Source organism: Rhinolophus ferrumequinum, chromosome 10 (genome assembly GCF_004115265.2).
Source record: "Rhinolophus ferrumequinum isolate MPI-CBG mRhiFer1 chromosome 10, mRhiFer1_v1.p, whole genome shotgun sequence".
In the NCBI taxonomy this organism is placed as follows: domain Eukaryota; kingdom Metazoa; phylum Chordata; class Mammalia; order Chiroptera; family Rhinolophidae; genus Rhinolophus; species Rhinolophus ferrumequinum.
Window position 1 is genome coordinate 66,542,933 of NC_046293.1, and position 24,070 is coordinate 66,567,002.

Sequence of the window (24,070 nt, forward strand, 5' to 3'; positions counted from 1 at the left end):
TCACTTTTTACTAATTTACAACCTCAAGCCCTCATTCTGTTTAGAGTCTTCACTAAGGAGCACCCAAAACGAAGTTTTTTCATCCTGTCAAGTCTTCAAAAGTTCGTTGTTTTTGTGTGTGTATACACAGTATTAACATAAATAGCTGCCTGCTTCAGTCATTTCCCTGAGCATCATTTACGATCTCCCACATGCGACACATTACATTGGTTTTTCTCTGATTGGTCAATTTGATCTTGTGTCAATTTTATTACAAGTCTAGCCATAAGAACTACAGAGAGGTAGAGGGGGCAACTTCCCCCTCCCCAACAGCACTCATACAAATTTTTCTCAAAGATCATGAACAGAAATGATTAGAGTAATATTAATTTTTAAAGTTCACTTTATTTTTTTACAGGTCATTTAAAATATGACTATAAATAGGATTTATGTTCAGATATACCTTTTGTGCTTGTAAAATCAGTTATGCTTATTTTTATATAAAATCATATAATGGCACATAAAATAGGATCCATGAACAAAGGGGTGTTCACTACGTAGACACTTGAAAGGGTTTGCCTGCATTCAAAGACTGGCTCCAGGGCCTGGCCCGTGACATACTGTCCATTTTAAATGTCTTTCAAAGAAAAGATGGCAGAAACATCCTGATGCCTACCAAGTTAATCATTCCACTCTTTTTAGGGCAAGAGTAGAGGTGTGACAATGAAAATCTCTAAATGAGATGAGTTCGATAGTGGGGCATATTCGTAGATACTAACTCAATAAATGGTAGCTATTATAATCTATCCAGAGATTTCTGATGTTCCCACTAGAAGAAATATAACAGTAAACTTTAAAACAATTTTATGACACCTGACATTTGTGCATAACATAAATATTTCAAAGTGTTTTCATATACATCGATTCATTAGACCCTTACTAAAATCCCTGTGAAGGAAAGAGGAAAGATGTTAATATCCTAATTTTCCATAAGAAAAATGAAGATTCAGATGATCTGACTCAAAGTTCTTTGATTCCTGATGAGCTTTTAGTCTCAAGCAAGCTGCCTCATATTTCTGGGCCTATTTGCAAAATAAATGAGTTGGACAGGTGGCATGGAAGACCACTTTCTCTGCTAGTATGTGCATCATTTGGAGATCAAGTAGTTGGAACAAGACAGGCTTCACCGTGTGGTAAACTGATCAGGCTATCAACTTTCCAGGAGTTGGAACTGAGCTTTGAGATTCACTCCCTCCTGTCATTGTCCAGACATGATGGAACCCTGAGAGAACAATTTATGGCAATCAAAATGCCGAGGAAATCTAGGTGTCTAGTGATTTTCAAAATGCCGAGGAAATCTAGGTGTCTAGTGATTTCATTTACAACGAGAAACAATTATGTAGGAATCAGAATTCTTAGTGAACATTTCATTGGAGTATTTTCACCCCGAAATGAATAAAGATGGATGGGACACTTAGTCTTAAACAGAACTTAGCTTTATTGAGTCTAAAATCAAAGCAAAGGAATTTAAATGATCAATGAAAAGTCCATAAGAAAGCTGAGGGATTTTCTCACTGTGAATAAACATATGGAGCTAAAATATTTACAAGGTGTGACAAAAAAACACGAATCAGCATTTTCTAAGTTAGTGATTTGAGGTTAGAAATTTTCTGTTATGTAATAAGTGGGTTCTGAGCCTATTAACCCAAGTAGATTGACAATGGCATTCAATGCTTTTAAATAACAAAAGCCTTTTAATTACCCCTTATTAGAGAGAGACAACCTTTTGGAAGGGAAATTTTCCTTAAGAGCTGAATGATTACTAAAATGTCAAGCTAAAATCATAAATGGTACTCTTTGGGCCTTCAGTAGGAGTCCTAACTGATGTTTAAATGTTTTGGCAAATGTAGTCCTTTGGTTTTAAAGGCCAAACTTTTCAAACAGATCAGAGACAACCAAGTAGGGAGGGTGGAGGCGTGGCTCAGGCCGCCACTGGGATCAGGCAAAGGCAGCGACAGTGAAATCTCCAGAGGGGTCAGGAAACTCACACAGCTCACACTGCACATACAGAAAGACAACTGATCTGGAGTCATCCAGAAAACGTAAGCTATTCTTGGTAGCTTTTTTAAAGAAACAGAAGTAATAATGAGATATATTTTTACACTTATCAGTCACAAAAATAAAGACTGATCAGCACTGTTGCTGATAGAAATGAAGAATGGCTACTTTAGTACTTATTAGTAGAAATGCAAATTACTGTTATCTTTGGGGAAACAAATCCAGCTATACATTACTTCAACTCAGCAATCTCACTTTTGGGAATCTATTCCATAGAAAGAAAAGCACTAGCTTTTCTAGAAAAGCACTAGCATGTAGGAGCATATGTACAATGATATTCTCGTAACATTATTCATAGGACCAAATATAAGGGCGGGAAGTATGTGAATTATCATTGATAGAGGAATAGCTGAATAACTTTTGGCATAAGCACACCATGAAGTACTATGCACCATTAAAAATAATTAGTCATGACTATCGATTAGAAAAGTTTTCCATGAAGTATCATGGGGAAAGAAAGGGAAAAAAGCAGAGAAGTGTCTGTATAATACTATATCATTTTTCGTAGAACACAAAATAACAAAAATCCAGTATATATGCACATTCTTGTGAGTGAGTGTGCATGTATGTGTGTATGCATCTGCGTGTGTATGATTATATGGGCATAAATAAAATAAGTGGAAGGATACACATTAGGTTCTTAGGATTAATGACCAGGAGTATATGAGAGTTCAACAAAAGAAGATGAACTGGATAAAGAGAAGGAGAGGGGAAGAAAACCACAAAAAATATTGAACAAAAATGATTGTAATAAAAAATGAAATGAATTTCTTACTTATGCATTAGTTTATCCATATATAAAGAAACTAGAGAAAGATAAATGAGAGAGTTAAATCTGCCTTATAAAAATGACTATGATATATTGTTCAGTAGAAAAAAAAAGACAGTCACAAAATGTTGTTTTTTAAAGAAGGATAATACAAACATTTGAACACAAAGCAATTCAGCTTTTGTATGGCAAAAGATACCATAAAAAACAAAGAGAAATGACAGCCTAAGGGAAAAAAAAAACAATTATATACCGGGATGCCAAAAAATTGTATACACATGACTTGTATTCTTCTTTTGTTATCGTATACATTATTACAATTTTAATACAGTTATTTCCTTTCTTAAAATGTGTATACATTTTTTTGGCGCCCTCTGTATATAACCTATATGGCAGGCAAAGGGATTATTTCCCAATAAACAAAGAGCTTCTACAAGTTGTTAAGAAAAAAGATAACCAACCTGATACACAAGAATAAGCAATGTGCATGAGAGGAAATGAAAAAAAGAACACACATTAAAGATGCTCAATCTTTTTCATTGTCATGGAAATGCAAATGTAAGCAATAATGAGATACAATTTTTACTCCCCTAATCAGCAAAAATTAAAAAGAACCACCACTAACTGCTGCTGCAGAAACTCTGAGTCAGTCAGGCACATTTATACATTATTGAAGGGATGGTGAAAGGCTACAACTTTCCAAAAAGCAATAATCTGGTAATGTAACAATGAAAATAGTCTTGGGGTAAATAATCTCTTTTGAAAATCACTTATTCATATATATAAAACATATAAGTGAACAAACAATATATATTTACGTGTATATATATATGTATATATATATATACACACATATATATATATATGCACATATAGTATATCTGTATATCTGTTCCTCTTTCTCCAAGCATGTATATGAAAGATGTTTATTGCAGCAATTATTTGTGGCAAATATAAAACACATACACAAAGAAATAAAACTGCATAAAACATGAATGTATATTGAATCTGAGGACTACTTTAAGTGTAGAATAAACAAACTTGAAAATTATGCAGCTATTTAGAAGAAATAATCAAATTTCTATCTAAAGACTCTGAAGTACGTCTATGACCTATTATTATTTAAAAAAACCAAGTTGTGGAATAAGTATGACTTAGTTTTTAAAGCAACAATAAAATCTTTATGTATAGTTAGAATAGAAAAATGTATAGTGTAAATTAAAAAGATTTACATCCCTACATAATTACAAAGGTAAGCTTCAATTACCTAGAGTATGTATTTATGTGTGTGGAATGATTATTATTTCATCTTCCCTAGTAATTTTGAAATAAATTGTTAGGTTATTAATACATTATTAGGTTATCAATAAATTATTTGGCATTCAGATGAATAACACCTTAAAAAAAGTATTCTTTGTAACAGTAGCTACTGACAATACAGGTGATAGCTAATGTTAAGATCCTAAAGGCAATCAATACATTATTTCATTATTTAGATGAAAAGAAGGAGTTGCATCTGGGAGCAGGAGATAAGAGGTGAGCATAGAGCAGGTAAGCACATTCTGGCTGATGGAAAAGACGGTTAGGCTTTCAGCAGATAAAATAGCAGGTGGACAGTTCACCAGAAGATGGCCCATGGCAACATGAAAAGCTACCAGCAGGTAGAGGTAGGGATGGCTGTGAGATATGAGTGCACAGACAAAACAAGTAAGAAGGCTGGTCTCCAGCTTCAGAGGAACAGAAGTGCTGGTTGGCTGACCAAAGTGGACGCTCAGGAAAGGAAGATGATGTCAAGAGCCCAGGTAAATAGCAATGGAATATAAGCAGGGTTTTGGTCAAGACCATCATATGCGGCTGTGTGGGCTGTGTGAAGCACAGCTCTAAGGGATGCTGTTGGCTTAAACTACAGGTGAAGGTACCCCCTAGATTTGTACAAGGCAAGAAGTCCATGACAGTACTGGGATTTTACCCCAAGATCAGAATAGATCAGCAGTAAAATTGATATTACAACATCCACCACCACCATGATTGTGACAGTTGACATTACAACAATGTGTTATGTTGGAACACAGGACAAATTCACTGATTCTAGAAAGAATGAAAGGAGGTAGTCATGTCAGGTATTACAATTTCCATTTAAATGAAGAAACAAAGACTCAGAATGTTCATTGTGCCCAAGATCTCAAAGGTAGTTAGTGGCAGAACAGGCACGTGAATCCAGGATGTCTCCTAAAACCATTCTGTTCCCGCTGTCTTAAACTGCTCGCTGTGGGAATGAACACTGGTCCCTGACATTGGGATTGGGTAGAGGTTGGGGCCTACTGAGCAGTGAGCCGAACAGATCATGATACACATTGTAATTCTTTCATACTAACTATAGTTTCTTATTTTTCAAACACAAAGGGTAAACAAATTCTCCCTGTAGGGGGATTTCCCGCTGTGTAACATTCAAACTCAACTTGTCCATACTGATTGCTATTTTGTTATGGTGACTATTTGTTTAGACAGAACAAGGTACAGAAAGGATTTGTGCCAGCTTACAAAAACATGTATTGTATAATACAAAATAAAATTGAATAAAAAAGTAAGGAAACGAGGAAATTAAATTAGAAGGAAAACGAATGAAGAAAAGAAAACATCCAGCTAAGAATGAAGTTAGTTCACAAAATAAATAAGGCCCCCTCAATAAAGTTCTCTGTATTTGCTAGAGGTAGGCCACAGATTTGGCTCTCAGCTTTTTAGCAGACAAGAGTCAGAGGGAAGCGTGATTCACATCATTTAAAAGATATAATTATAAGCCAACCAGGGGCTCAGGAGAAATACAAGTATTCTTGGTAGTAAAATTAGAAAGATATATTTTTCCATTGTTCCATATAATGCTAATAATAGCCTTCAATTTTTATAAGGATCTGACTATGTGTCAGGCATGACGCTCAGTGGTTTTAATGCTTTATCTCATTCAATTCCTCAGCAATTCCACAGGATGGATATTATTAGTATCACTTTCTTACAAATGAGGAAACTGAAATAGAGGTGTTAAGTCATTGCAAGAAACACAGTTAGTATGTATGTGATCTGGGATTCCAACACATTTTTGCTGACTCCAAAGTTATTCTTCTACCACGCGAGCTATACATTGATTTAATCCCGAAATATCCCTGATTATCCAATAGAATCACACAAAATCCAAAATGATGTAGTTCCCACCACTTTCTTCCTGTCACTCAACTTTGTTTTGCTTTCTTCATCGTACTAACCACCATCTGAAATTATGTTTCATTCTTTACTTATTTTATACAGTCTTTTCTCGTATTAGAATGTGAACTAAATAACGGCAATGATCTTATCTTACCACTCTGGTATCCCCAGAGTCTGCTTTACTGCCTAGGACACAGGAGGCACTCAATAATATTTCTGAATGAATGAATGTCTCAAGGAGCAAGGATTGGCTGTCCATTGAAAACTTTTGCATGTCTGAGAATTCAGTTGCCCCTACTAATTCTTGATTCCTTACAGATATACTGATATATTCTTCCAGTCTCCATGATTTACTTATGCTAGTTAGTCACCAGAAATATACCGTTTCCTATAACTTGGCTATTTTTCATAATCCAACGTGGCATAAACTTGACTTTATTCATTTGATCTTATGATTAAAAAAATTATAGTACTTAAGAATGTAGATGACACTATCATTTGTCACACATGAAGAAATTTTTAAAAATTTATTTGCCCCCTCAAACAAAAAGATTGATGATTTTTTAAAATCCTACATTCAAAAAATTTGCCTAGTGGCCTGCTCAATATGGAATTTTTTTTTCTTTTGCTGACCAATATTTCTTGCTTAAAAAAATAGCAACAACAGACTGGTTCTAAAAAGGAGAGAAAAAGTACCTTTATGGCTTAAAGCACAAAGAACTTGTGCTTAAAGCACAAATGTACTTGTTCTGGTTAAACACCTATCTACTTGCCGTGTTTTCAGGAAAAGTACCTAAATTTTTAAACAATGCAGTGTTACTAGATCAGTAATGGGAGCATGAGATAATTTAGGGGACTTTCTGAAATACAGACACACAAACACATATAGAACCCCAAGATATTCAGAATAACTGGGGTGACACTAATAAATGCTATCCAGGAAATGTCAGAATAAGACAGATTCTTCGTCCTGATTGTCTTGATACATATTTCAGTGTTCTCTAAGGCTCTCTTGTGGTTTCCAGAGAGAAGAGGAAACAAATCACAAACACTACTCTTCCTGCAATCTTAGAAACTGTCTCTGAACATTTGGCCTATCCTTCAAAAGTGTGTTTTTTTCCTACTTTATTTGAAGTTATCTGTTGCTAAAGCAGCAACTGTTTGCTGTACTCATTGTTACCACTGAGTAAGCTTCATAACTTTGCCCAGAGAGAGACTCTTCCAGAGACTTTTCACTCCTATGTTTTCATAAAACAAGAGAAAGGAAGACGTTGTTTCTACCATCTGAGTTACAGGGATCGTGTTGAGAGAACTAAGGCATTTCCTAAACGGTGCCAATCCCATCGTGCACAGGTGGGGCCAGATGCTCAGAAAGCCCAATGGAATCATCCATTAGCAGTTAGATTTTAAAGCAGAGCATTGTATAGTTAAAAACAACAACAACAAAAACTAAGCATGATTTATAGATATTTATGATTAGAGAGAAATAGAGAAAGTAGGAAGGAAAGAAATGAAAAAAGGATAAAGTCACTCACAGAGGCTACAAGAGAACAGTTCTTAACAATTGGAAAATCAAAGGGCAATTTTTAGACACTTGACCAGTAAATATTAGCTCCAAAGAAAACACGTCCTCTTTGTTTATCAGCACGTCCCATTTATTTTTGCATTATTGTGGAAATTTTGGATTAAAAAAAAGGTTTTAGTCTCTAGCATAAAGACACAGCACTTTCTTTCCATCTTCCTCAATGAAAACTCCTGAAATTGAACATTTTATATGCTCTTAACAAAATATCCTCTTTTTTTTTTTTTGTCCTGCTAACTTCTTTGGATGTTTTTAATACTTCCCTTGTTTAACATTTACGGTCTATGGAATATACACATAATTTAGCTTAGTGAAAAAAAATCTCATATTACAATTATATTATAGAGTTCATAAAGAAAGTAGTTTCCTTTAAGATCAACTCACTAGATTATCTCAATAATATTAATTAGGCAGCTGCAATGAAAAGAATACTATATTTGCTATATTCAACATTTATTTCGTCTTCTCAGAATTATCTACCTTAAATCATTGACTGTATTGGGAATATAAGTCAATACATAAAACCGTAAAATCTATTATACAATAAAATTATGGAATTTTTAGCAACTATAAAAATGATGCTGTATAAAGATAGTTAATGACATGAAAAGGTAAGTAAAAAATTACAAAACTTTATATATACAGAGTCCATATTTTATAAAAAAGTATGTATGACTATATATACATATATATGACTATATATAAATATAAATTAAATATAAGTATAAGTATAAATATAAATATGAATATGAACATGAATATAAATATACTAGATAGTCATTATCAAGATGACATTGTTATCTAACAGTTAAGGGTTGCTTTTATTCTTTTTCCTTCTCTGTATTTCTAAATACTCTAAAACAGTATGGAAGGACATTACTTTGGGAGTCAAAACAAGAATATTACTAACATATTCTCTGTACATGTGGATAGTCAATGTCCAATTAGTATGATAATTAATTAAACCAGTTATCCTAAGACATCAGTCATCTTAATGTTGAGTTGAAATGATCCAAAACAAGCCGATGTACTAAGGGGTCCAGTGTTGAAACTTCACATAGCCATTGCCTAAGCTTGACCCCTAACATTTCCAGCACGTGTCTGAGCATCCTCCTTGCTGCTTGAGTAGCTAGGAATGGAGAAAAGCAACAGATGGTGATAGTTCTGACTGTCAGGATGCCAAGTTCAAGAATAGAGTTTCTACTTGAAGACTATTTTTCAGGGGTACAATATAACTAGAGAACCTAAGCACAAAGCTTTCTAAAATGCAAATGTTGGAGATGAAAGGAAAGGTGATTATCTAAGATCTTATACTTGAACGTGAAGCATTTAGAGTAAGTTAAGAAAAAAGCATAAATTTAACCAAATTTCTGAAGTAGATTCCAAAATTTCTTCTTCTGAACTTTCTTAAAAATAAAATAGAATTTGACCCTATAAGTCATTTTTAATTATTATTTATGGAATGGTCATCATGGATCTTTTACTTTTTACCCTCTGGCACCAAAATTAACATCTAGCTACCAATAAGTGTATTTTCAGAGGATAAAAATTAACATCATCATTAGCTTAAATAAAATGTAATTCATAAAGTTAAATTTTCTGTTGGGAAAATTTGCAATACTTTCCCAAAGCAAACCAAATGACTTATGGTAAAATGTAAAATGTTTGAGTTTTGAAGTCAGACAAATCTGGATTTGAATTCTGCCTGTAGCACTATTATTAACTGTGTAACCCGGAGAAAGTTACTGATTTGGGGCTTTGATTTCCTGTCTGTAAATTGGCACCTAATCATAAGTTTCTTTTGATGCTTAAAGGTCCTTAACTGACATAGCTTCTTCCACCATTACTATAATATGGTTTCAGCACACAGTTACTTATACTGAAGTTCGTAGGTAGAAGTACATAACAAGCAGAATACAACAATTCCCCAATTTTGCTTTGATTGAAGGTTGTGGTACCCAAATTCCAAGATAGTCCTCAATGATCCCTGTCTCCTGGTATTCATTCCCTCCGTAGTCCCCTCTCCATGAATGTGAGCTAGACCTAGTGACTCATTTTTAATGAACCAGAATAAAGTGGAAATTATGGTGTGTGACTTGGAGACAAGGTCATACAAGGCAGTATGGGATCTCTCTCTGTCTTCACATACTTGGGGGAAGCCATGTTGTGAGCAGCCCTGTGGAGATCTTCATGTGTTGAGGAACTGAAGCCTCCTGCCAATAGTCATGTGAGCGAATCCTTCAGCTCAGGCAAGTATTCAGAGACTTAGCCATGGATGACAGCTTGACTGCAGTAACCCCCGAGGCAGAACTACACAACTAATCTGCTCCCAATTCCTGACCTTCAGAAACCGTGTGACATAATATTTCTTGTTTAAAGCTGCTAAATATTGAGGTAGTATGTTATGCAAAGAACTAATACAAAGAACAAAACCCAAATGACAAAGTTGGTTAGGGTCTATAGACAAAATGCCATTTTCAAGGAAAACAGAAAAGATGTTTCTATAATACTACTGCATTGATTTGAAAATCAAGGAAAAGAATTACAGATTTGATTGTTTTAACAAATGGACTGACGTGTCAGAACATGGCAGAGATTTTTTTCTCAGGCTTTTATACTCATTCTCTTTAGGAACTTGGGGCAAGTATCGTAGACTATATCAGAAGACATTCAAATCACACCTTACATTATACTACATTGTCTAACATCCATTTAGCATTTTGGACTTGGTTATTTACTATTTGACCTCGAATACCCTTGACACGTAATAATTCATAATTTTTCCAAAGCCTGTATTTGAATCACACTTTCTGAGTTTTCCCACCATGAGCAAGTCATTTAGTTCAGGAATAAGTCTACACACTTGCTTCCCCTATAGCTCAACAAAGCCTTCTCATCCCCCACGATATAAGTCACCTTCGAGGAGTATACAGGCTGTAGTGATTTTCACAAACTTGAGATATTCTTGGGACATAATGTAATGTGTCTGATAGATTGCAGAAAATCATAGTCCTTTTCATTGGAAAATTGTCTAGGTATTAGGACATAGCCCAAGCACCTTAATTTTCTTCTATGTTAGAATGAATTTACTGCCTATTTGAGCCACTGTTGAAAAGTTTAGAGTATGACCTTTCTCATCTATTTTGTACAAGAATTACCTTCCTGAGGCCAAGTTGTAAAGCTTCGTATCCTCATTTTTTCTTGAAGGGGTTATTATGTCTTAGTAAAAACTGAAGTCCAGAATCTCTGATTTAGCAAACATTTAGCTGCTATCTGGCATCTATCTATTCTATCTTTGCTTGTTAATAATGTCCCTTTTATATTGAATTTGTACAGAAATCCTAATAACAGTTTCTTAATTGAGCTTCTGGAACATAATTAGCATTCTTTGGGATAAACATTTTAATTGTGCTGTTCTCTCCTTGGAATAAATAAACTACAGATTTTCCTGATTATAAAAGATAGAAGAAAAAGGGAAAAAAACTCATTTGTGGACAAATGCTCTTATGAAATGTTTTGTGGAGGCAATTTGGGATCAGGAAAGGGAGAGGGATGCATGCAGCTTTCATGTCCCAGTTAAATTTCTCATTCTAAAACTCATTGTCTTAATGATGTCAGAAATGAGAGAGAAAAATATATATATACGTAGGAGGAGAAAAAAGTGATCTTTTCCACTGAGCTAGGAAACCTTAGACATTACCTATACGCTTTGAAGGTTGGAAGTGGCTTTTTCCTCTAGCTGGAAAAAAATCTCATTAATTTCCCTAATTCAGGAAATGATACTTATTAACACTGCTCATTTTGATAGAAATTAAGACACAAATAATTCCTTGGTACCACTGCAATATTCCTCAAGCAAAGTGGTCCGTGTGTGTGTGTGTGTGTGTGTGTGTGTGCGTGTGTGTGTGTGTATGTGTATAATACATGTACACTCTAGCCATACAAACACACAACAATTGCTCCATCAAAGTCATTTAGCCACCAGAATGTCTCCGTTTCATCATCTATGAGTACACTTCATACCTAAATCTCTTTTCTGGATAGAATGAACCTTCAACCCAGCTGATATTTGATTAAATGTTTTTTTGAGAAAGCTGAACATTATTGATTTATTTAAAATAACCCCACTTACCAGGTTTTCCTGCTAAATCACTGCATAAGTAATGTAAATTGATTACGGGAAACATTAGCACTAACAATTGTTGCAAACTCTCATAGCCACAGAATGGTTAGAGATTAGATCAAGAGAGATTAGGGAAAGCTAATGCAGCAAAATCACCTATTGCCTCCTTGTAATGATGACCCAAAAGAAAAAGCACAGCTTTTTCATGAATCTCCAAACCACAAATAAGCTAAAAGTGAAATGACATGCCACAATTCCTCATTGATGCCTTTCATCCTCCATAACATTAAATTAACTAGATAGTGCATGACATTACAAGAGAGAACAAACCTCCTGAACTGTAATTCACAGTGACTTTAAGAGTTGATGACTGTGGCATATATAGATGATGGTCACTAGAGGAAATACCTCCCACAAGCCCCAGCATTAACCCAGGCATATCCAGCTACAGCCACATCATTAACATCATTTATCTTCACTGAAGAGACAGAGTACATGGCTTTCACCTTCAGAACATCTGTTACTCATGTAAATGCAGAAAATTTGTTGAAGTATTTCAGGAGGCCAAATGACCCACAGATTTTCTCCTAACAAGAGCTCATCTTGTGTTCTCCATTTATGATTTTTATTGAATTACTGACATTTCCCCTCAGACATTTCTGAAGCAAAACCAGAGACTCCATTTCATTTGTCTCTATTTCTAGATACCCCAAATGAAGACGGAATCATAATAAATATACAATGCATGCTAGCTGAAAACATCAATGAATGGATCTTTGGTTCTCAATACTAAGTAAAATGTCTGACATGTAGCAGATAAAAAAATAAAGAAAAGGAAAAGAAAGCTTGTTAAATTTAATTACGTTTGCTGCATAGAGAGATTACCAAAATGCAAACATAGTTTCATTGAATTATCATGGCCTTAAAAGTCAAAATATTTGATTATATTTTGGGGGCAGAAATGCACTAACAACCATTTAGCTACTGATTGATAGTTTTAATGTGGATCTTCCTATTGTGATTTTAAACTTGAAAGGGACCAGAGTCTAAATAGATTATCAACCTCAGCATGTATTTAAACAATGATACCTCCACAAATTGGGAACCTCTTGCTTGGGTTACATACCCTAAGAATACAAGCAATGAGATCACTGCATTGTTTTGATTAATAAAGGGTGATTTTTGTTCACTGATATTAGGAGTATTACCCATCACGTACGCCCAGACCATTTTATTTACTCCAGTGACAGAAAACCACCCTCCCCCTACAACACCTCTTCCCTTTCAGTGGACTCTCTATTTCTTAAAATTTGAGTCAAGTGACCAGAAGATCTTTAATAAGCATTATTTGTTTACATAAACTAAGATTAACACCTATCTGTTTAAAAGAGATTATCACAGAAGGCAGGAGGCTCAGTACAGGATGTGATCAGCTGAAACTATAAGGCCCTCCTAAAGCAATTTTTAATTTAAATATGTAGTAAGCACTACAGGCACCATGCCCTTTGCTGTGCACAGAGTTATACAGACAAGGTTTCTTATTTCATGGGCTTACATTCAAGAGAAAGCCAACACACAATAATCAAGTACCAAAAAAGAAATATCAGAGAATGAGAAGTGTTGTGGTGAAAAAAAAAAAAAAATCACCATTTTTTTTGTTATCTATTCACCATTAATTTTTGTTATTTTTTTTTTCCAACATCAACCAAAAGGAAAGCACCACCATCAGCATTAGCATCAGTGAAGTGCAATACTTACCACCACAATGACGTTTGCTGCTGGGATTGGAAGGTTTTCCACGTCAAGATCTTGACCAGCCACAGCCAACAGATTGAGAGATGGGTCATATGCAGGTCTAGGAAATGCTGAATGAACAATTTGATGGCGTCTGCTTATTTGTGCTTCAGAAGAGAAATGCTTATATATCTTTTGTGGAGCTATATCCAGGCTCTTCTCAATGTCTTGTGAGTGGTGATAAATGAAGGCTGGCTTCCCACTCTTTTTATGATGAATTGCCAAAAAGTGATCATTACTTCCTGAAAAGCACCCTGAAAGGGGAAAGAAGCAGAAACAAAAATCAAAGACCTTATTCTGTAAGACGAGTGGAAATATCTGATAAAAAGAGTTACCCATGCTTCAGAGGCTTTAAGACTTGTGAAAAATTCAGATCAGTTAGTCTCCATCTTTTTTCTCTGCCTCATTATCCCCAACAAATAGAACACACTTGGTGAAAGGAGGCATCTCAGAGACTTGGGTGGACAGAAGTGGATGTTGTTTGAAAATGTCCTATTTATCAGATATTTTAATATCTATTTTAGTCAGGAGTTCCCTCCTTTTTCTAAACCCACAGTTACAAGACCTTGTTGGGCTTCTACTCTTGGATGTCCTATCTGTTGCTCAAATGACAACCATTTATATCATAGTCAAGTTTCCTTCCTTTTAATCAATAGCATTTCATACAATTCTTATTTCATACTTATGTTATCCTAGTTATACTACAGTTAACTATGTTTATATTTTTAAGTGCTTGTCCAATATTTTAAGCCCACTGAGGACAGAAATTTGAGTATACTCATTGTAGTAGTAACTTCCAATTGTGCAACAATATGCATTCTCTCCTCCGTACTTCATAATATGGTCATCCAGAGAAGTAATACATTCCCCTTTATTTCTTCTGTTGGGTAAATATCCACTGAACTGAACAACTCTATTTGTCATTGGGCACAGGAGGAAATAGAGAACATATACATGAGAATCAAAAGAATTCAAACACTAATTCAAACACCAATTAGAAAAGCAAACTTAAGACCTTCTATATAAGATGAAAAGCAGAGCAAGCAGATCACAACATAATGATGACACCAACACAGTGCTTAGTACCCCTAGGTACCCCAGGTTTTCCCTTGGTATGCCCATGGCAACAAAAAGCTGTTCATAGAAAATTACTTGCCTCTTTTCACAAGAATTCTTTCCCAATCCCTCACTATTTCCTTTTACTTCCCATATCTTACAAGGAGCTTCAAGTCTTTTTTGCATGTTAATCTTTACTCACATGTCCATTTCAATAGCAGTATCATGGCAGATAGAATTCTCATACTACTAAAGATTATATTAGATAAAATTAGGTTAGATTAAATACCATGTTTCCCGAAAATAAGACCTAGAGGGACAATCAGCTCTAATGCATCTTTTGGAGCAAAAATTAATATAAGACCTTATATTAAGACCTGGTCTTATATTATGTTATATTATATAAGATCTGGTCTTATAGTAAAATAAGACTGGGTCTTATATTAATTTTTGCTCCAAAAGATGCATTACAGCTGATTGTCTGGCTAGGTCTTATTTTTAGGGAAACATGGTAGATTAAATAGATTCCTCCTTTTTGGTAAGAGGGCCAATCCTCAGGTGAGAAACCCAAGTTCAGGCAAGGATACAATATGCCTTTCCCAAAAAATGTGCCTTTAAATGAGTATGAAAAGAGTCCACTAGGGTAAAAATAGTATGTCCATTCTATTTCTTAACTCCATGGCAATCACTTCATTGCTGTTCCTCACAATATCATGCTAAGTTTGCTCAGAGAGGAGGGAGGAAAGTGCTTACCTTTCAGAAGTGTAGAAACTCTTCTAGGACACTACAATATCATCCAGTGAATTACTTTTAGTAAAATACTAAATGGACACCTGTGGTCAGAAACTTAATATGCACCTAAAACATTTTAGCACCATTCTCCACTAATAAACCAGCTGCAAGATTAATAACATCGAAGTACCCTGTTCTGAATTTCATAATAATATTACATGTGTTCCTAATAACGATGTCATTTCCAAATCTGAGGAACTCTTATTTCATTTAGAGAAACAAAATTTACAGTTATTTCAAAGTCATCACTGTCCAATAATCATCTTTGAAAATTATAGCTTGATTGCTTAAGAAAAGTTACAGTCTATTTGGCATATTTAGGAATTTTCATGAAGTGTAATTGTGATTTGAATGATATGAAAAGCTAAAGTTACTGGTACCTGAAGATAATTACCAAACTGTCTATAACATCATAAAAGAAAGCACTTGAGCTGACTAAGAAAATCACCTGTCTTTATATCCCTAACGGATATTGAAAGCATATTGGCAAGACAATTGCTGAAGATGCTGGAAATACATGCTGGTTACACAAGGCTTGATGGAGCGCAAAAGCTATTAAAATTATCAATTCCTCTACTCTGGATTCACTGTACTGTGTTTCTCCGAAAATAAGACCTAGCCGGACCATCAGTTCCAATGCGTCTTTTGGAGCAAACATTAATATAAGACCTGGTCTTATTTTAATATAATATGAGAGCCGGTCTTATGTATTATACTAGAATATATATATATATATGTATATATATAGTATATATATACATATATATATACTATATATATACTATACTACATATACTATATAGTACAGTATATATAATATAACACCGTGTCTTATATTAATGTTTGCTCCAAAAGACGCATTGGAGCTGATGGTCTGGCTAGGTCTTATTTTCGGGGAAACACGGTATGTATTAAATAAGAAAGAAAGAAGCAGCTTAGAAGATCAGAGAATGAAGAGCTGAGAAAATAACATAATTGTCGTCAATCTTTCTTTTTATATAGTGTCAATCACAGCAAACCTTTTCAGAGCCACTTTATTTAAATAGAATAGATGAGTCCAGTTAACAAATGTCTCCTGTGCTAAAATGGGTGACAACAATCTAATTCTAAGTGCAATTGAAACATAATTAAAAATTCCCAGCCTTATACAGTTGTATATGTGAAAGGACTTAGTCCTCTCTTTTGTCCTTGAGTAACGAGAACCAAGTTGGCAGCATACTATTAGGAACCTCACCACAGCCATCTGGTAGGAAAAATCTTTTCAAGGTGTGTTTAGATCTATGCATCAGAATCACCTGGCATATTAAGATGCAGATTCCCAGGTCCCAGCCTTGAACTACCACAGCAGAATCTCTGGAGATGAAGCCTAAGAACCTGGATTTTTAAAAATTAAATTTATTGGGGGTGACATTGGTTAATAAAATCATGTAAGTTTCAAGTGTACAGTACTATAACACATCATCTGTAAGTTGCATTGTGTCCCCATCACCCAAAGTTTAGTCTCCTTCCGTCACCTTCATCATCAAATTCTTCTCAGATTCAAACTCTGAAGTTTGAGGACTACTGAGCTAGTGTCTAGACTTAGTTTTGTTTTCTAAATCTTCAAGTGCCACCTCTCTATCACCTCTTTCACTTCAACATTATGCATATACTCAAGTAAACACTTTAGAAATGTTCAGATTGAGATGCTTGCTAAATATCAAAGTGGAGATGTTGAATTAGAAGTTGGATAACTAAATGTGTAGTTCATGGTTGGGGAGGGAGAGAGAGAGAGAGAGAGAGAGAGAGAGAGAGAGAGAGAGAGAGAGAGATTGATTCATGAGTCATCCAATATAGATAAAATTTAAAGCTAAGTGACTGATAAAGAGGGAAGAGAGAGAAGAGAAGGTATATAGGACAGAGCACTGTAGAATTACAATATTTAGAGTTAGGATGAAAAGAAACCAGCAAAGATAACTGAGAAGGAATGATAGTATAGTAGGAGGCAAACTAAGAAAGTGATTTATGAAAATATAAGACAGAAAATATTTTGGAATCTGTATAGGGTCTTAGAATGTTTAGTATATATCTTGTCAAATATACTCATCTGCATTTAAAATAAAAGCACTTTTATCAAAGAAGTAACATTTACATGAGAATAATCGGTTTTGATGATCATAAAATTCCACAATTGAAATTTCATTCTGGATACGACCTTGCTAATCTCCGAAGAGATCTCAACAAAGGAAAGAGAAGTATATGAAATTGCAGTATTAAGTTGGAGTGCATTATGATTCATTATTTCAAATTCAATATTGGTCATTCCTGGATGCACAAGGTAGAAAGGCCTTGTATACACCCTCAGAGAAAAAATGCTTGTATTGCAAGTGTTTAAATCAGTATCAGCAACTTATGAAAGAAACAAAGGATGAAACAATAATCTCTAAAGAGACCTGAACGAGAGAACAATAAAAAACAAGAGGCAACTTTGTTCTCTGATCATTTTGTGAAGGGACAACTATTGTTTTTTAAGCATTGCCATCACCTTCTCTAGAAAGGAGATATATATGGATAACATCAGGGAAGTCTCTTGGGAATTTTTACATAAGAAATGAGGCTCTCATTTGATTTGTAGATGCCTCTCAGGAAAAGTGAAAAATACAAAGAAGTAACAGTGAAAGTTACTTCTTTCACTGAAGTATGAAATTAATGAAGTATTAAAAGAAAATGCCTATAATCGTATTGAGAAAGGAAAGAAAGATACTTTTAAAAAAAGCAATAAATTAAGAGGTAAGGGACCTAGATTCTAGTTTCAGTTATCTCCCCCATCCCTTTCTTCTCATGGATGTGAACTTGAGCAAGTCTCCTAATCACTCTGAGCCTTAGGGTTTTCATCAGAAAACGAAGGTGGTTCTTATATATCTAGGACCAAATTAGAAATGCATTTCAGTAAAAAAAGAAGCCCCGATTCAGTTTCACATGGTGTGAATTTTTTTCTAAAAAGGTAAGTTTTTCCCTAATTACAATAAAAGACGCTCTGGGAACTTATAGGAGCAGAGAATTCCAGGAGCGATATTCTTGGGTGTAAGGAGAGTAATAGTAAAACTATTTTTCCAGTTGTTCTATACGTATTGGTAATGGTAACCCAAGACGTTACCACAGTGCTAATTTCCAGTTAAAAGCACCCACAGTAATAACACTGAGTTTTCTGAATGCAGTGCAGCCCGCCCAGGATGTGACAAATGAGGTCTGTTAGCCTAATCTCCCAGGTATAACACGCTCACACCTATTAATCTTAACAGCAAGTTACATCAGTGCTTTGAAGGAGTCCATTATGGCTCTGTCTATGTATAAAGCCAGTTTTACAAAATTCAGTTTGTGTGTCTTAGTTATATTCTAAAAACATACGTATATGTATGTATACAAGTATATTTGTTTTGTTTTGTATCCCGTCACCAAACAATCAATTTGACCAAAAAAAAGTTCATCTTCAAGCTGGCTATGTTTTCAATAAAATAAAACAAAATAAAATGAGGGTTTGTACAAGACAACAATGATTCAACTTATAAAACTTGTAAACCATCATGGTTCTCCCCAAAAAGGTCTTGGATAAGATTCTATTGAAAGAATACCACCTTTGAGGAATGGTTTTCCTAAACTCTAGTTTATGAACTGGCCACCAGGTTGTGAAAACATAATCCCATGAGGAAGTGCTGTGTCATTCTCTAATACCATTTAAATGTCCCACATGTTTGGCCAGTGATGTGTCTAGTATATCTATAATAAAAATTAAAAATCAACACCAGAGTAATCAGTTTATTTTTATAGAGCTGGCTCTATTCTCCTCTATGTAGGAGAGGACCTGAACCCTAAAAGAATAAGGAATTACATTAATTAAGGCATCTTGTAAACTTTTCCTGCATATTCATTGATATAAACACTTCCACATTTCTCAAATATTCCATTAGAAAATGCCATTCCTACTCCCACTGCCAGCCAAGAGTAACTACTCCAGACACCCCTTACTTCCTCCTATTTATCTGATTCATTGAAAGTTGGGCTGCACAGTGGAAAATTGTTTGGGAGTCACAGAATTGACAGCCATTTCAGGAAAACAATCCACTGTGTGCTCTGTGCTCGTGGTAAAATTACAACAAAAGGGTTTCATAGTTCCTGATTTTTGCCCAGTTTTAATAGAGTTATTTTTCATTTGATAAATATATATTCAAGAATGGAACATACTACAATCAGGACAGCATCCTTTGGGACAATGTGACTAGACATAAGTCATGAAAAGGAAATGGGGTTAAGACCACTGGCCTCAGACTGCTGGAGGAAGTGAGATTTAGGTCAGCTCAGACAGAAGCTGTCAGTTGCCCGTAGTTCCTGAATAACTGAGTGGAAAGATGCTTGGAGGAAAAGTTGACAAGAGTGAGTACTGTTATCTCTTACATTCTACACAGCAATTAAGAGAAGACCTTCATCAAGATATGCCTTCTGGGAAAATGCAGAAGTGGAGAAAATGATCATATGGCTGGAAAGCTGAAAAATGCTAACTTTTGCAGAAATTGTAGGAATTGAGTTCTGTATGCATTTACTAAGTAGTGAAACAGTACATTTGTAAAATCTAATTTTTATACATTAGTCATTGTTATGATGCAAACAGTTAAAATGTTATTTGCAAATAGTTATAGGGGTTATAAAATGATTTCCATTATTTTTATAGTAGAGTTCTCCAGATGACTTTTGAAGGCTGGGCTCTAATTGCTAGACAAAGAAAAAGAAGTGTCTGCTTTAAGAATAATTCTCATAGTAGATGAGGAGTTATATTAAAGCACAGCAAAATGAACATTCAAAAATACAAAAAATTAAAATATTCCCACAGTAATGATACTCGGAGACATAAATACCCAAATGTTAGGGCAGGAGGAGGGTGAGGAAGGAGGTCCACAGTGACAACCAGAAGAGATTCCTGCCCTGGTCCCTTTGCCTGCATTTAGAAATATGAGGGGTACTTGGCAGGTCAACACTTCTACTCCATCCTGTTTGAGTCCCTTAATCCATCATTTGAAATTAATGCCACTGGGCTAGGGCACTGCTCTCTCATAACTCTCTAGCAAAATGGACACATACCAGGGCAGGACCATGTCATAAACAGCTATACTTATCTGGAGTAGATCAGTGTGTCACATCCTTGCTAATACATAGCTAGTTGGGAAGACACCTATTCTACAATGGGAAGCAAACACTACACACTTTCATTGGGCTAGAGAAGAAAGAGAAAGTTGGAGATGCAGGCGCAGCCTGAGCACACAGGTCCAGAGGGTGAACTTCAAGACATCAGGGACTAGAACAGGGGTGGAGGTAGGGCTGCCAGCAGGGGTTGCTGATGCTGCAGGGTGAAGTATGGGGGACCAGAGGCACTTTTGCTTTAGGCACAGGACAGGCCTGGACTGGAGGCATGGACCTGCACCCACTGGGAATTTATGCCGACTCAGCAGTAATTAAGTCCAGGGGCGACAGGATGCCTGATTCCCAGAATGCACGTGTGGAAACTCTGATTTCATGAAGCACACCCCCTCCCCTTCCACACACACACCCCAAAAGTACATGGATAGGGTCTTCAAATGGGAGAATATAAACCAAGCAATGCACAGTTTCCAAGGTTTATGTGGACATGGAGAAAGTTCAGCATTAGGAGTAGGATATTTTGGCCCTGTTGGATGTTGTGAATTCAGATTGTCTGTAGACTGGGACAGCAGGAGTGATGATACTATAAATCCTACTGAGCCCTGAGACTGAAATACTTCACTAGAAGAAGGGCTGTCCCTGATTACGCGGCCTCTAATGATTGTAGGATTTTTTTCTCTTGTATATTGCAGTTTGGAAAACAGCATTTATTCCCTCTAACACAAACTTGCTAATTATGGACATTGTAAAATTTATAAGGCAAAAGTTCTACTAGTATTTTAAAAACTGGAGGCATGCCAATTTTATTTTCATAGCAGCCCCTTTTTACAAAAGAAGGCTTTCGAGTGATTTCTTTTTAATGGACTGATTCAAGTCAACTTGTACATTTTTTCTTTTCAAGTATGGGAACTGAAATATAGAATGAGTAAAAGCTTTCACATATTAATAGGATAACTCTTGTAGCTTCTATCTATTGAATATACTGAATGTTCCAGGCCCCATGCTGTGGAGCCTTATGCATTAGCTCTTTAAATCCTCAAACCACCCTATGAGGCAGGTACTATGGTTTTTTTCTGATAAGAAAAGGGAGGCACAGAGAAAAATAGTAAATAGCAGAGATGGGATTCAAACCCAGGGAGTCAGATTCTAGAGCCTAAGTTTGGTTGTTGTTGTTTTTGTTTGCTTGTTTTTTTTACTATGCTACATGAGTTAGAGTATATTTTTGCTGTTTCTGAAGTACTAGCATGCCATTTCAGAACATACTTTTTATCCTGAAGTGTGAAATGATTATCTTATAAAAGCACCTGGTGTCGAGTTTAAAACATTGTAGGGATTTAGAAAATACTCATTTGTCTCTTCCCTTCTAATATTTGTCTCTTCCCTATGAAATCCAATGTTTATCTTGAGAGGAGACCCTTTTATGATATTTTCATAGCTTCAGTTAATACTCAGTTTTAGGAGTTACAAACAGCATGATCATATTTATAATTCAAGCAGTCTAAATAGCAGGCATTTCCAGTTTGAGGAAACAAATCACCCAAAGGAATCAGTGGACACCTGATGGGTAATCCTGATGCTCTGGAGATTCATAGGTGTCCAGGGATGCCCAGAGCCATGCCCAACTGGACCAGACTTGTGGGCACCTGTGAGAATTCCACCTGGGAGCTTCTTAACTGCTGTAAAATGTTTAGAGGCACTGAAACACCTGCTTGATTGTGACCTCAGATTTGCATAGAGGAGGGCAGCACCATGGGAAAGTTTCCACCAGTGGAATTCTAAGTTTTCTGATGCAATGTAAGTTTCCAAGGGAACCAGACTGGAGCCACACAAAATAGATCACCTGAGATAAAATTAGCATAACAGAATATAGTCAATATGATATTGTAATAACTATGTACGATGTCAGAGGGTAGTAGATTTTGGGGGGGGGGGTATCATTTTGTGAGAGGTATAAATGTCTAATCATTTGTTTTGTACCTCTGAAACTAATTTAAAAAAAGACAAAAAATTAGCATAAGAGTCTTGGCAGATCAGGTGGCTTGGATAGCAGAGCCTGGATATAGGGTCTTCCTATCTCTATGCCTCCTCCTTGCTTTCCTTTTACATTCAAAGAGCCCTGCTTCCCCAGTGTTCACAGAACCACAGGCAGCCTTCCATGTGGAAGCCTGATGGTTTAGAAGCTCCGTGGGCTACAAATAGTGAGCAGGCGAGTGTCAGTTGGTCAGCAGAGGAGAAGCATTGCCAGAGCAGCAGTACTACATGAGGCCTATAGAGCTATGAGTTGCAGGCCTGGTCACATGCTTGTACCTCTCTCACCCTTTGTGAGCCCTTAGAGAGACTAGGGAGGTGGCAGGTAATATAAGTCTAGACTACCTGCTAAGCAATATAGTGTAATAGGAACTAGGTAACTCAGACTTACGATATTTATGTAAATGCTACACATTTTCACAAACCATCAGGTAAACCCAAGAAAAATCTGCATTTCATATTCAGTTAAATAGGGATTTGCTGAAAATATGATGCTAGACCCCATTTTTAGATGGAACTTTTAGGTGAGGCACTGACAGAGAGATTTGGGGAATAGGTAAATTTATTAGGGAGAAGATGTCAAACCATTTTATCGAGGGCGTTGGTGGTGGTTGGGCGGGGCATGGGGGTGGTTGAAGAAGGGTTGGGAAGAGAATGAGATCTGCAATCGTTGGCCCACCCTGGATCTGCCCAGCCTCTCTCGATGGACAAAAGCTATAGGTGGATGTTTTAGAGCTTCACAATCCACTATAAACCCTCCCATTTCATTAGGCTCACGACCATAGTTGAGGAAAGTTATGCAGACAAGGCCCAAATGAGAAAACAATTGGAATCCCGTATCTCTCATAGGCATATGCACTTCTCCAGCACTGGCACAAACACAAAAAGAAAGATAAATTGCTCCAATATACTAGTTAACCATTTATAACCCGACCTCCCCCACCCCAATCAAATAAGACCTAACACTTACATGGCACTTACTAAGACAGTGCAGTTTTATTAATGCATACATTATCCTGTTTAATACACAACAACCCTACTGTTGCACACTATATAGTCTCCATTTTAGAAAGAGGACGTTGAGGCTTAGAAAAATTAAGTAACTTGTCTTAAATTACAGAGCTGGTAAGTGATCATGCCTGGATTTGAGCTGGACCACAATATCCATGCTCTCTTTGAACTACTATGGTATTCTACTAAATGTTATCTAAAAATATGGTGTTTGCCCCTTTACTTCAATTTTCTTTTTACTTCTCTGTTTAAGCTATTTAATTTTCTTCCAAGAATAATTATAAAACTGAGTTGAATCAACAAGGCAGAGAAAGTAAATTGCTTATAACTGAAAACCACACCTTTATATTCATGGATTGATGGCCTTTCAAACGAACTCATCATATTTGTCATCTTTTGTATTGATCATCTGTCCCAGTTAAATAAAATTAACACAGTGATGGGAGCTGAC

At 35.8% G+C, this 24,070-nt stretch overlaps 1 protein-coding gene across 1 annotated transcript in view; it reads right to left on the reverse strand.

Moving 5' to 3' along the window:
- Window positions 1–24,070, reverse strand: part of PTPRR (protein tyrosine phosphatase receptor type R) — a 245,428-nt gene that overhangs the window by 206,656 nt on the left and 14,702 nt on the right. Inside the window, exon 2 of the mRNA XM_033118286.1 lies at window positions 13,528–13,817. Within this exon, the coding sequence (XP_032974177.1) occupies window positions 13,528–13,817 (290 nt within the window). The remainder of the gene's footprint in view (window positions 1–13,527; window positions 13,818–24,070) is intronic.